A 13002-nucleotide genomic window follows, 5' to 3' on the forward strand; every position below is an offset into this window, starting at 1 on the left:
TTTACCTGGATGTGTCAAAAGCCAACAATAGAGACGTCAACAAGAAGCAGAATTCTCCAAATACCTGAGCACAAGCCGGACCGGAGTGCATGTGGGTGTGCATGCTGCCAGTGATTAAGTCAGTGTGTGTGGGCGGGGCTTCAGTGCAGCCTGCCACTGATCAGACATGTGGAGGAATGCGCCTGGGCTCCTCTCAGCTCGTTTGCAGGATGAGCTCCACCCTGTGGCTTGTGAGGGAGGGGGCGGGCCCGGCCGGCAGTGTCGGGGGCGGGCTGAAACTGGGCCTCGTCTGACTCACATCATCGAGGTGTGGCTTTGCAGGCTCCTCCAGGAACTACAGAGTGGCCGGGCCAGTTCCTCCCACAGTGGCTGCAGAGAGCAGGCAGAAGAAGAACATGGCAGATCCTGAAACTGTCACCACCCAGCAGAACGGTGCTGACCCGGCAGCCACTGGCTCCCTTGTCACAGAGGAGAACGGAGGAAGCCCCGAGTGTGAGCAGACTGACAAAGTGAATGAGACAGATGCTCCTCAAAAGGATTCTGACGAGGAGCAGAAAGCGGTGGCAGCAGAAGAAAGCGCTTCCGAAGGCATGGAAGAAGAGGGGGTGACGGAAGAACCTTTGGGCCCGGATGACGTGGTGTGTGATTCGTGCATCGAGAGCCCCTGCAGGGCTCTCAAGTCCTGCCTCACCTGTCTGGTGTCCTACTGCGAGGCCCACCTCCGGCCTCACCTGGAGAACCCGAAGTTTCAGAACCACCGGCTGGTGGATCCGCTCCGGGACATCGAGAGGAGGACCTGCGAGATCCACAAGTGGCCCCTGGAACTGTTCTGTTATGCGGACGACTGCTGCGTCTGTCAGGACTGCGTGGGCGAGGAGCACAGGGGCCACAACACTGTTGCTGTGGTTGAGGCTCGCCGCCGGGTCGAGGCAAGTGCTCCACACGCACACACACTTGGGTCACAGTCATGTGAGCAAGATCCTTCAAGCACAGGAAGATCAGTTTGGACCCTTGATGATTCTGGTGTGCTGATTAGATCAGGAAGTCTCATGAGGTGCACTACTGGAAGTGTGGAAGCACACACTAACACAATGTCACATGAGATGACTGAAAGGCTTAGGATGTTCGTGTCAAGCTTAGGCCCGGGGGCCAAACCTGGCACATGCTGCAGTTTCACGCGGCCCGCAGAACTGTTTGGAAAATTGTCCTCGTGGACCTTATCAAACAAAGTGCTTACAGCGATGTGCATAATTAAAGTATTCCTCTGGTATAAACTACTCCTCTGGCATTATCATTTTAAGAGTGGAAACAATATTGTACATAGCACGGAATTCACAACCATTCTTAATAAGGGGGCCAGTTTCAGACCAAAAGTCTAAATAATTTAACTGTACATTTAAGTGTACATAAAGCAGTTGCACTTTAACTGTTACACCCTGTCTGTACAAAATAACACCTTAAAAAGCCATAAGACAGCCAAAAGTGATCATTTGAACTGCAGCAAAGCATGCTGGGAATCATGATCATAATCTGCCCATTCCACAGCTACAAACACATCTTGCGGATTGTGATGCTTTTGTGTTGATATAAAATACTGTAGCTTTTGCCCAGGACATTGAGAGAATGACAAAGAGGTGGTCGATTAACAATCACTTGATTGAAACTACGCCAAAACAACCGTAGTTGTATATCTGCAACATCGGAAAGTAGACATTTCAAGCAGGAATGAACGGACATGAAAAATTGCACATGCTGTCATGCGCATTTTGTCTCAACCTGAAAATGCAACCACAGGGGTGCATTATATTGGTTTGTTCCAATCCTGGCATTACGCGCGGGGAACCGGGATGGAAGGTGTGCAGGCTGCTTACTTATCTATTCGTCAGTGAGAATGAGACATTTTCTCCAAATCTGACCACACTACCTAATATTTTTTCAGCTTGGATTATTGAGGCGTGTCCTGTCATGTTGGCAACTTCAAACGAGCGTGTGTGTGTGTGTGTGTGTGTGTGTGTGTGTGTGTGTGTGTGCACTGATGATGCATATGTGCTTCATTCACCCACTACAGTATGTTGGTTAAAAGAACAAGAAGTGTTTAATACTTTCAATGTGCGGAAATATACAAGTGTTGCAAATTTCAGGATAAATAATAAGAAATATACAAAGTTGGAGGGTAGGGTAGGGTGGGGGGTAACGTCCAGGTCAGGCCACAACCTAAAGTAGGCTATGAGTTTTGGGCCCCTGTGCGATTGAGTTTGACACCCCTGGTTTAGGAGGATTTTGGGTCTTAGTTCTGATTGATGAAGAGGAGATTCTGGTAAGCTAACACTTGCAAAGATCAACTTCAGCTGTTTGTGTCTCCTAGTGACAGTCATGTGGACGTCAGTTTCCTGCTGAGAGCCCTCAGCTGCTTCCTTTTTTGTCAAACAATGCCGTGTGTGTGTGTGTGTGTGTGTGTGTGTGTGTGTGTGTGTGTGTGTGTGTGCGTGTGTGTGTGACAGCATTCTGTAGTTGATGCTCCAGTGGCTTCAATCAGGAATCTTGGAAGGGGGAATTCTTCCACCGGAGCTGTTAACATGAGACTATTTGCAGAAGTACTAGTATACACTTCACACACTTCATTAGATGCAGTAGTAGTAGTATTTCCGCTTCTAAGGCCTCATATTTGATTGTGCAGGTCTACCCAATGTCATGGCTTGTGGTTCTTAAGGTACAACAGGAAGTTCAACGCTGGCTAGAGGGTGGGATCTTCCTGGGCCATCCGGACCCGCTGAGGAATTCAGAGCTTCAAAGTGAAAATTCCCGCCAGTGTGTGATGAAAGTGTGTTTGTCCTCTGCAGAGGGAGCTGAAGGACAAGCGCAGTGAGATGACCAAGACAGTGACGGCGGCGGAGAACGCCATCAGCAAGCTGCAGCTCAACACCGTCTCCATCGAGGTAAAGGCGGAGCGTGAAATTCGGCTTTCGTCGGCAGAGACAAACACGTGACCCGCTACTGTCGTCTCCGCAGCATTCGGTGACGGAAGTGCGGGCGGTCATCGAGGATCAGTTCGAGCAGCTGCAGGCGGCGGTGGAGAAGGCCAAGCGGGAGGTGACGGAGATCCTGGAGGGCGAGGAGAAGCAGGCGTTGCGGCAAGCTGAGGGCATCCGGGTGCACCTGGAGCAAAGGTGTGGCGAGCTCAAGAAGACACAGGTGCAGGTTGAGAAGCTCTCCAGGAACAAGAATGACGTGGACTTCTTACAGGTAAGAATCGGACCTGGCCGGAGAGCTGCACTTCATCCTATTACTGATCACACTCGCTTCTTAGGAGTACTCCGAGTGGAAGAAGGAGGCGTCCGACATTTCTCTACCGGGTGTGTACATCGGGCTGATGGATCACCTCAACTCCGTCAGCCGCGTCATTGTGGACGCCACGCAGGAGCTGTGTGCCATGCTGGTGACGTCCTACATGGACAAGGTGAAGGAGACGTGCAACACTGGTGAGTTCTTGGAGAAGGAGCCTCAGCCGAGCCTCAGCGGACGTGTTCGCACACGTGTGGAATGTTCCGCCTGTGTGTGACAGCCTCAACGCTCAGGTGTGGAGCTCAGACTCACCTGACCGCCGCCAGCGTCCAAAAATGTCTCGCCACCTGAGTGGCAAACACACAAAGCGCCGCTTGCAATGGTCGGACCTTCGTGCTGCAAATGAAGCCGAGCTGTGAGGTCACATGACCGACACCCTGCAGCAAATGTTGACATGCAGCAAGGAAAAGAAGTATTTGATCCCCTTATTTTCATGGTAGCTTTATTTTAACAGAGTAAAAATAGCATGAAATCAAGTTTATAACTGAAATAGGATTAAGCTGTGGTTTAGTAGTTGGAGTCGAAAGTCTTGCTGGCAAGCACAGAGGTCAGATGTTTCTTGCAGTTGCTCACCAGGGTTGAGCACATCTCAGGAGGGAGCGGAGAGGTCCATTCTGGTGTCATGTGACCACATCTCATTCTCCCAAGTGTTCATGTCAAACGTTCAGACGGGTCTGTACGTGTGTCTTCTTGAGTAGGATCTCCATCCATTACGGCAAAGCGTTTAGCTGATGGTTTTCTTTCTTACTGTGCTCCCAACTCCCTTGACATCATCAACCAGCTCCTTCTTTGTCATTCTGGGCTGCTCCCTCGCCTTTCTCACAATCATCCTTACCCCGCCAGTCTTGCATGGAGCTCCAGGGTGAAGGTGATTGACTGTTACCTTGGATTTCTTCCATTTTTCTTTCTCACCAAGCTTCTTTTTCATGCTCTTGTAGGCCATTGCAGTCTTGTGCAGGTCTACAATCTTGTTGATGGTCTTGTGGTCCGTTGTAGCCTTGTGCAGGTCTACTATCTTGTCAACTGTAGTCCATTGCAGTCTTGTGCAGATTTACAATCATATTAATGCTCTTGAAGTTCATTGCAGTCTTGTGCAGGTCTACAATCTTGTTGAGTTTTTTAGTCCAGTTCACTCCAGTCTTGTGCAGGTCTACAGTCTTGTTGATTGTCTCGTGGTCCCTTGCGGTCTTGTGCGGGTCTACAATCTTGACGATAGTCTTGTAGTCCATTCCAGTCTTGTGGAGTTCTACAATCTTGTTGACAGTTTTTTAGTCCGGTCCACTCCAGTCTTGTGCAGGTCTACAGTCTTGTTGATTGTCTCGTGGTCCCTTGCAGTCTTGTGCGGGTCTACAATTTTGACGATGGTCTTGTAGTCCATTCCAGTCTTGTGCGGGTGTACAATCTTGACAATGGTCTTGTTGTCAATTCCAGCCTTGTGCGAGTCTACAATCTTGTTGACAGTTTTTAGTGCAGTCCAGTCTTGTGCAGGTCTACAATCTTGTCAGTGGTCTTGTAGTCCATTCCAGTCTTGTGCCAGTCTACAATCTTGCTGATGGTCTTGTAGTCCATTCCATTGTAGCCCATTGCAGTCTTGTGCAGGTCTACAATCTCGTCGATGATCTTGCAGTCTTGTGCAGGTCTACCATCTTGTCAGTGGTCTTGTAGTTCATTCCAGTCTTTGTAGGTTGACCATCTTGATGATGGTGTTGTAGTCCATTCAAGGCTTGTGAAGGGCTACAGTCTGAGATCAGCTCCTTGGTCTTGCCCGTGGTGGTGGAGAGGTTTGAATGGAAGAGCGTGTTTATGTGACAGGTATCTTTTATCCACACATTGAATTGAGAGCTTTCTTAAAGGGACAGGACTCATTTGCATGTTTCATGGACACGTAATTGCTCTGTCGGGGTCACAATGCTTACGGGTTGGTAGGGATGAAGTACTTTTTTCACTCAATGAAATACCAATTCATTCATTAACTTTATGTCATGATTTTTGGGGATTATTTTTACATTCTGTCGCTCTCTGTTAAAGTCTTTCTAACATAAAAATGATGGACATTGGGGGCCATCTTACTAAATGATGAAATACCTTGAGTGTTTTTCCTACTGTGTGTGGAATGTGGTTTAAAAAAAGAACATTGTAAGCAGTTTGGTGGTGAAAATGCCCGTGAGTGACCTGTGCTTCCATTTCAGATAAAATGGGAATAAAGACGACAGTCCACGCCATCGTCGCAGCCAAACACAACATGACAATTCCAGATCCGGAGACTCGAGCGGATTTCCTCAAGTGTAAGTGTGTGAATGTTTGCCTTCAGATGTGGCCTTGGTAACCTTTGACCTACAGTTTTACACACAATCACCTTTTGTCCTCTAGATGGCGCTCAGGTGAGTTTTGACGCCGACACCGCCCACGTCTTCCTGCGTCTCACCGAAGACAACCACAAAGTGACCAACACCACGCCCTGGCAGCATCCCTATCCCGACGTTCCTGAGCGCTTTGACAGCTGGCGCCAGGTGCTGGCGGGGGAGAGCTTCTATCTGGGCCGCCATTACTTTGAGGCGGACATCAGTGGCGAGGGCACGCACGTGGGCCTCACCTACAAAAGCATCGAGCGCAAAGGCGAGGAGAGCAACGCCTGCATCACCGGGAATAACTTCTCCTGGTGCCTGCAGTGGAATGGACGCACCTTCTCGGCCTGGCACAGCGGCGTGGAGACGCCCCTCAACGTGGGCAAGTTCACGCGCATCGGGGTGTACGTGGACTCCACCAAAGGTCTCCTGTGCTTCTACGGCGTGGATGACGCCATGACGCTCATTCATCGCTACGAGGCCGAGTTCCTGGAGCCGCTTTACCCAGCGTTCTGGTTGTCCAAGAAGGAGAACATCGTCGCTTTGGTGCCGCCTGGAGAGCCCTTACCTTTGAAAAGCCCCTCTCCTCCCACATCACCCGCTAACGGTGTCCCGCTTCCGTGAAGGCTCGTCTCCTGGGAGATGCGGGACGTTTCAGCCATGCGTGAGGCGTGTGAAGGGACCTTCGATATCCGCCATATATTTATACTATACTTAAACTTGTTGGATGAACACAAACTTCACCTTCAGATGGTTGAAAGACAAACAAACTGATGAAATAAAGCAGGAGCAGCCTCCATGTTGCATCAACACAACACACCGTGATATTTTTATCATGTCTTTTTACAACACATATGCACAGCACAACTACTTTTTAAAAGTACAGTAATCCCTCGTTTATCGCGGTTAATTGGTTCCCGCAAAGTAGGATTCCTTATTTTTGAATCAAATATTTTGGTAGTTAGAGCACAGAAAACCTGTTTACGACCTTCTAAACATGGTTTTTAACATTATCAGAGCCCTCAAGACATGAAATAACACCCTTATAGTCACCTTTACACTCGTCTTAGCCAATAAGTCATGTAAGACATAAATAAGACATAATATAGACTATAGAATATAGGCCGTGGGTCATTTGGTACCGGGTCGCACAGAAAGAAAAAATAATATCCATTATTTCATTTTTTATGTTTTATTTTGAAAAGTGTCCGGATTCTCTCTGTTACATCCGTCACACTTGACGCATGTCCATTGTGCGTGTGCTAACTTTATCTCATGCCGCGCAAATAGACTACAACTGTATTTTTACCATTTTTCTTTCACCTCATATGTGGTGTCAAATGCTGATACTATGTAAGGTAAGTTTTGATGACTTATTGAGTGCTAATGTGCACATTTTTTTCTCAAGTTAATTCATGCTAGCACACTGCCTTTTACCACACACGTCAAACAGCCATGTAATCATCTCTCTGGAAACACTTGGCTGGAACTTGAACTGGTGGATGGTGGGTCGCCATTCATTTTGTGCTTTTAATTTGATGTTATTCATGTCTTAGTTTTACACAATACATAATAAATAATAAAGGTATCAATAATAATAAAATAATCGAGGCCCCTCCCCCCCGTCCGAGGGAGATTTGTGGGAACACAAGCCGGTCCGTGAGGTCAAAAAAGGTTGGGGACCACTGCTGTGTTGTATAACATGTTGTACGCAAACATAATGTACTAAAATTTGTGCGTCATTAAAAAGTTTACACTCCCAAAACAATCTTCTTGTGGAATACAAAAGCTCAAGATAATAACTTGTGCCCAAGTATAATTTGATGACGAAGTCATATACAGTCATAAGTCATATACTGACTGCAGCATTTAGTTTGATCAATTTCTTTATATATAAATCTCTCTACAGCCTTCTAACCCACACTAGCAACGTCAAGTCAATAAATTAATGTACGGTAAACGTATACGTAGCGTGGATGAGTTTAAAGTGGATTCAAGTGGCTGAATTAAGCCACAATTCATTTCGCTAGGTTACAGTTCAACATTTTATATCTTACGTGTATTTGTTATTATTAGTACATTTTTATTCTTATTTGACGTTTTTTGAGCATCTAGGAAGTCGTTCAAGCTACACCCGGGATGCCTAGCATAACGTAACACGCACAGGCCACATGACGGAGCACGCACCGATCACATGACCACGCTTCCCAGTGACGTGTCTTCCAACTGGCATGTAAGCAGGAAGTGTTGGCTTCAGTGTCAACATGCTAACAGACGTAAGTGACTAGTTTTACCTTTCCAAAGCAGGCTTTCGTGTGTGTTTGGGCTGAGAATAGATGCACGTGTTAAAGATAAATAGATCTACATGTAACGAGTAAATACACACGTTCATGTTATTGGCAGCAATATGACGTCGTTTTCCTGCTGTGAAGCAGCTAACTCAGATCGCTAATGCGAAATTGGGAATAGTTTTCCTCATTGAAAACATGTTCTTGTGTTTTTCTTCTTGTATTTAAGGTTGGCTACTTGGCTGATAACTAGAGCTGGCAGGTTTAGCGTTTGCAACATTGGCATATCATCATAAAAACAAAAATGGCCACTGGACGCGACTTTTAACTTGAAGTAAAATGAGTCAAGCAGAAGGAGCTCTAAGACTTCAGAAAATAATTATGAAGTCAGAGTGAACAGGAAAGGAATGCACAAATGCGACTTGGAGCTGAGATGACTTGTCTCCGGGGCTTCAGCTTCTTCCTTATTGATCCCTCAGGATACCAACGAGGAAGACGTGTCTCTTTTTGACGCTGAGGAGGATGCAGGCAGAAGGTCAAAGACGAAAAACATCAAGTAAGTCAAACATTTTAGGGCTTAAACCTCCAAACTGTTTGGTGAATGCGACATTGTGTGTAATGGCATGCTGGCATTTTCTCATTTGGTTGATCAACAGGAGAACACCGTGTGGGAATGAGCATTTCTCACATTTATTAATATGCTTATAATAACTTGGACCAGGAGTGTTCACACTTTTTCCAGCGAGGGCCGCATAATGAAAAATGAAAGGATGCAGGGGCCACTTTGAAGATATACTAAGAAGTTATATACACTGCTCAAAAAAGATTAGAGGAACACTTGGAAAACACATCAGATCTAAACTGGGGGAAAAATGATGTTGAATATGTTTCCTGATAATAAGTGGGTGATGTATTAGTAACAAAATGATGCCACATCATTTGATAGAAATGAAAATGATCACCCTATAGTGGGGGGAAATCAAAGACACCCCAAAAATGAAAGTGAAAAAATGATGCAGCACACTGGTCCATTTAGCTAAAATGTCATTGTAGCAACTCAAAATGATTCTCAGTAGTTTGTGTGGCCCCCACGTGCTTGTACGCATGCCTGACAACGTGGGGGCATGCTCCTAATGAGACTACGGATGGTGTCCTGGGGGATCTCCTCCCAGATCTGGACCAGGGCATCACTGCGGTACCTGGACGCATGGAGGAGATTCCAGGAGACAGGTAGTTACTCCAGGAGAGCTGGACAGGGCCGTAGAAGGTCCTTCAACCCTCAGCAGGATCGGTATCTGCTCCTTTGTGCAAGGAGGAACAGGATGAGCACTGCCAGAGCCCTACAAAATGACCTCCAGCAGGCCACTGGTGTGAATGTTTCTGACCAAACAATCAGAAACAGGCTCCATGAGGGTGGCCTGAGGGCCCGACGTCCTGTAGTGGGCCCTGTGCTCACTGCCCAGCACCGTAGAGCTCGATTGGCATTTGCCATAGACCACCAGAATTGGCAACTACACCACTGGTGCCCTGTGCTCTTCCCTGATGAGAGCAAGTTCAACCTGAGCACATGCGACAGACGTGAAAGGGTCTGGAGATGCCGTGGAGAATGTTATGCTGCCTGCAGCATCATTCAGCATGACCGGTTTGGTGGTGGGTCAGTGATGGTCTGGGGAGGCATATCCCTGGAAGGACGCACAGACCTCTACAGGTTAGATAACGGCACCCTGACTGCTATTAGGTATCGGGATGAAATTCTTGGACCCATTGTCAGAACCTACGCTGGTGCAGTGGGACCTGGGTTCTTCCTGGTCCACGACAACGCCCGACCTCATGTGGCTAGTGTATGCAGGTAGTTCCTGGAGGATGAAGGAATTGATACCATTGACTGGCCCCCACGTTCACCTGACCTAAACCCAATAGAACACCTCTGGGACATTATGTTTAGGTCCATCCGGCGCCGCCAGGTTGCTCCTCAGACTGTCCAGGAGCTCAGTGATGCCCTGGTCCAGATCTGGGAGGAGATCCCCCAGGACACCATCCGTAGTCTCATTAGGAGCATGCCCCGACGTTGTCAGGCATGCGTACAAGCACGTGGGGGCCACACAAACTACTGAGAATCCTTTTGAGTTGCTACAATGACATTTTAGCAAAATGGACCAGTCTGCTGCATGATTTTTTCACTTTCATTTTTGGGGTGTCTTTGATTTTTCATTTCTATCAAATGATGTGGCATCATTTTGTTACTAATACATCACCCACTTATTATCAGGAAAGATATTCAACATCATTTTCCCCCAGTTTAGATCTGATGTGTTTTGGAAGTGTTCCTCTAATTTTTTGGAGCAGTATATATATATATATATATATATATTTCAAGAAAAAACTGCATCTCAGCTTTGTGATATAGGTGAAATTGCTGGTTCCCCCCTTTTTTTTAATTTTCCAAATATTTTAAATAATGCTTTTTCCCAACCTAATTTAGCCTATGTTTATTTGATTTTTTTTCCCCTTATTTTGTTTTGTTTCTCATAATACTACTATTTTGAAAAATAACATTTTTTTCTTTAATATATTTTTTATTATTATATTTTTTATTTAATGTCAATTCCTTTTTTTGTCATAATATTATGAGTTTATTCTCGTAAAACTGCAGCTTTTTTCTCGTTAGAATTCAACTATATGTTTTGACTTTATTCTCAGCTGTTTTTTTATTTTTTTTAATTTTTATAATTATTTCAACTTTTTTTCTTGTAAATTGTCTTCTCATGGTTCGGACTTTATTTCCGTAACATTATAACTTTTTCCGCAACCAAATTTTTTTGAAAATTACAACTTTATTTGTTGTTTTGTTTGTTTCTCATAATATTATGACTTTTTCTCTTAATATTTTGATTTGATTCTTGTAACATTACTGCTGATTTGTCCATTTTTGGTGTTGTTGTTTTTTTTTCTTTTTAGTTTTCTTGTTAAATTATATTTTGTAGGCCAATAAAATAAAACAGCCGCAAGCCACAAATGGCTCCCAGGCCGCACTTGCGTCTACAATCACCTTACATCTGTGTGAACGTGTTCCCAGGCATCCCGTGGCGTCCTTCTTCCATCTCTTCTTCAGGGTTTGCGCCATCCTGGCCTACTTCCTCTGTGAACATTTCAGCAGTAACAACTTTATTGGTGGCATGGTCACGATCATTCTTCTTCTCTCGTGTGACTTCTGGACAGTGAAGGTGGGTGTCTACAACCGACGTACGCTCGTGTTGTCATAGTTGTGTTCGATACGTCCATTGCGGTTGTGTGCAGAATGTGACAGGGAGGCTGATGGTGGGTCTCAGGTGGTGGAACCAGGTGGACGACGATGGACAAAGCCACTGGGTGTTTGAATCCAGGAAGGTGACAGTCACATGACCTGCTAGGAACACGTGCTGCTCTACGGCTGCTCTTAGGCTGAGAATATCCTGTTTTCTTTCAGGGGACAAAGAACTCACACGTTTCAGATTCAGAATCTCGGATCTTCTGGCTGGGACTGATCGTGTGCCCAGTGGTGTGGGTGATCTTTGCCTTCAGCGCGCTCGTTCAGATGAAGATAATGTGGCTGGTAAGGCTTGACGCTCAACAAGCGCGTGTTGGGGCTACTGGGCGGTGAACGTGTGGTCTTGCACGCAGCCCGTGGTGATGATGGGAGTGGTTCTGCAAGCAGCAAACCTCTACGGATACATCAAGTGTAAAGTGGGGGGAAAGACCGACTTGAAGAACCTGGCCACAAACTATTTTGGCAGACAGTTTCTCAAACAGGTGATTAGATTTTTTTGAAACAAGTGACATCCAACATCTTCCGCCTGAAAAGTCACTTTTGTGTTTTCGTCCGCAGGCTCTGTCCAAAGACGAGGAATCTTAACATGCAGCGGCTTTCGTTTCTTTTTTCAACATGAACTCTACAAACTTTCATTTTTCTTTCCTCATTTTTGTGCTTTTTCTGCCCTTTGCTTGGATGACAGTAAAATTATTTGAAGTGTTGAAGAGAAATGCGCGAGTGGCGAGTGTCTGGGTTGTATGTCATGTTCTAGTTGTTTTGTCGAGCTGTCATGCATATTTATGTCAACAAAACAACTTATCGGGGTGTAACGGTAGCTTGGAAGCCCTCTGCCGTCGTTAAAAGTGTCCCGTTTGGGAAAACTTGGCCTTCCAGGTTAAATATGTATCATTCACACTCTTCAAACTCTTACTGTTGTACTTTTCTGCATCCTTGTACTTGACTAAAAAGAAACGACGTAAACCAGGAGGGTCCAAAGTGCAGCTCAGAGGTGTTTTGTTTTAAAAATAAAATTGATTATGAATTAGATATATTATTAGATATTACAGACACTTGCTTTGTCACCTATAACACAAAGCTTATGTAGCTTACAATAGATTTTAGTGACCCACATTGAATTGATTTTATTATGTAGAAAATGTATCAAACATTTTCTGTATGCTATGTTTATATTTTTAGGTTTTATTTGAAAATTTGAAACACCTGCTAGCAATTTGCAGTTTTGATGTTTCATTTGAAAAATCATTAAAGAAAAAAAGCTGGTCCTTGTACAACCGGAGCAGGAGCTCGGGTCCACATTGCTAGCAGTAAGTCAGCCTGTTTCCGGTGAACGTTGGCCTCTTTGGCACCCGTTCTGTTCATCATTTTCATGGACAGAATTTCTAGGCGCAGCCAAGGTGTCAAGGGAGTCCAGTTGGGGGCCTTAGGATTTCGTCTCTGCTATTCGCAGACGATGTGATCCTGATGGCCTCATTGGGCTTTGATCTTCAGCGCTTATTGGGGCGGTTTGCATCTGAGTGTGAAGCTTCTGGGATGAGACTCAGTACCTCCAAATCTGAGGCCATGGCTCTCAGTCGGAAAAGGGTGGATTGCTCCCTCCGGGTTGGGAGTGAGGTTTTGCCCCAGGTGGAGGAGTTAAGTATCTCGGGGTCTTGTTCACGAGTGAGGGAAGGTTGGAGCGTGAGGTCGACAGGTGGATCGGCACAGCGTCTGCAGTAAT

General features: G+C 45.8%; 2 protein-coding genes across 2 annotated transcripts; both read left to right on the forward strand.

Annotated features, from left to right (window-relative positions):
* Positions 1-343: 343 nt before the first annotated feature.
* trim16 (tripartite motif containing 16) lies at positions 344-7417 on the forward strand. Its single transcript, XM_054769519.1, has 6 exons — positions 344-929; positions 2841-2936; positions 3010-3243; positions 3308-3479; positions 5532-5627; positions 5713-7417. Exons 1-6 carry the CDS (start codon positions 396-398, stop codon positions 6309-6311), a joined length of 1731 nt encoding a protein of 576 aa, XP_054625494.1. The 5' UTR covers positions 344-395; the 3' UTR covers positions 6312-7417.
* A 460-nt stretch (positions 7418-7877) lies between these two features.
* tvp23b (trans-golgi network vesicle protein 23 homolog B (S. cerevisiae)) lies at positions 7878-11986 on the forward strand. Its single transcript, XM_054767804.1, has 7 exons — positions 7878-7963; positions 8455-8531; positions 11052-11199; positions 11273-11362; positions 11442-11567; positions 11636-11764; positions 11841-11986. The coding sequence occupies exons 1-7, from the start codon at positions 7952-7954 to the stop codon at positions 11865-11867; spliced, it is 609 nt and encodes a 202-aa protein (XP_054623779.1). The 5' UTR covers positions 7878-7951; the 3' UTR covers positions 11868-11986.
* The last annotated feature ends 1016 nt before the right edge of the window (positions 11987-13002 follow it).

Source organism: Dunckerocampus dactyliophorus, chromosome 2, assembly GCF_027744805.1.
Source record: "Dunckerocampus dactyliophorus isolate RoL2022-P2 chromosome 2, RoL_Ddac_1.1, whole genome shotgun sequence".
NCBI classification, from domain to species: domain Eukaryota; kingdom Metazoa; phylum Chordata; class Actinopteri; order Syngnathiformes; family Syngnathidae; genus Dunckerocampus; species Dunckerocampus dactyliophorus.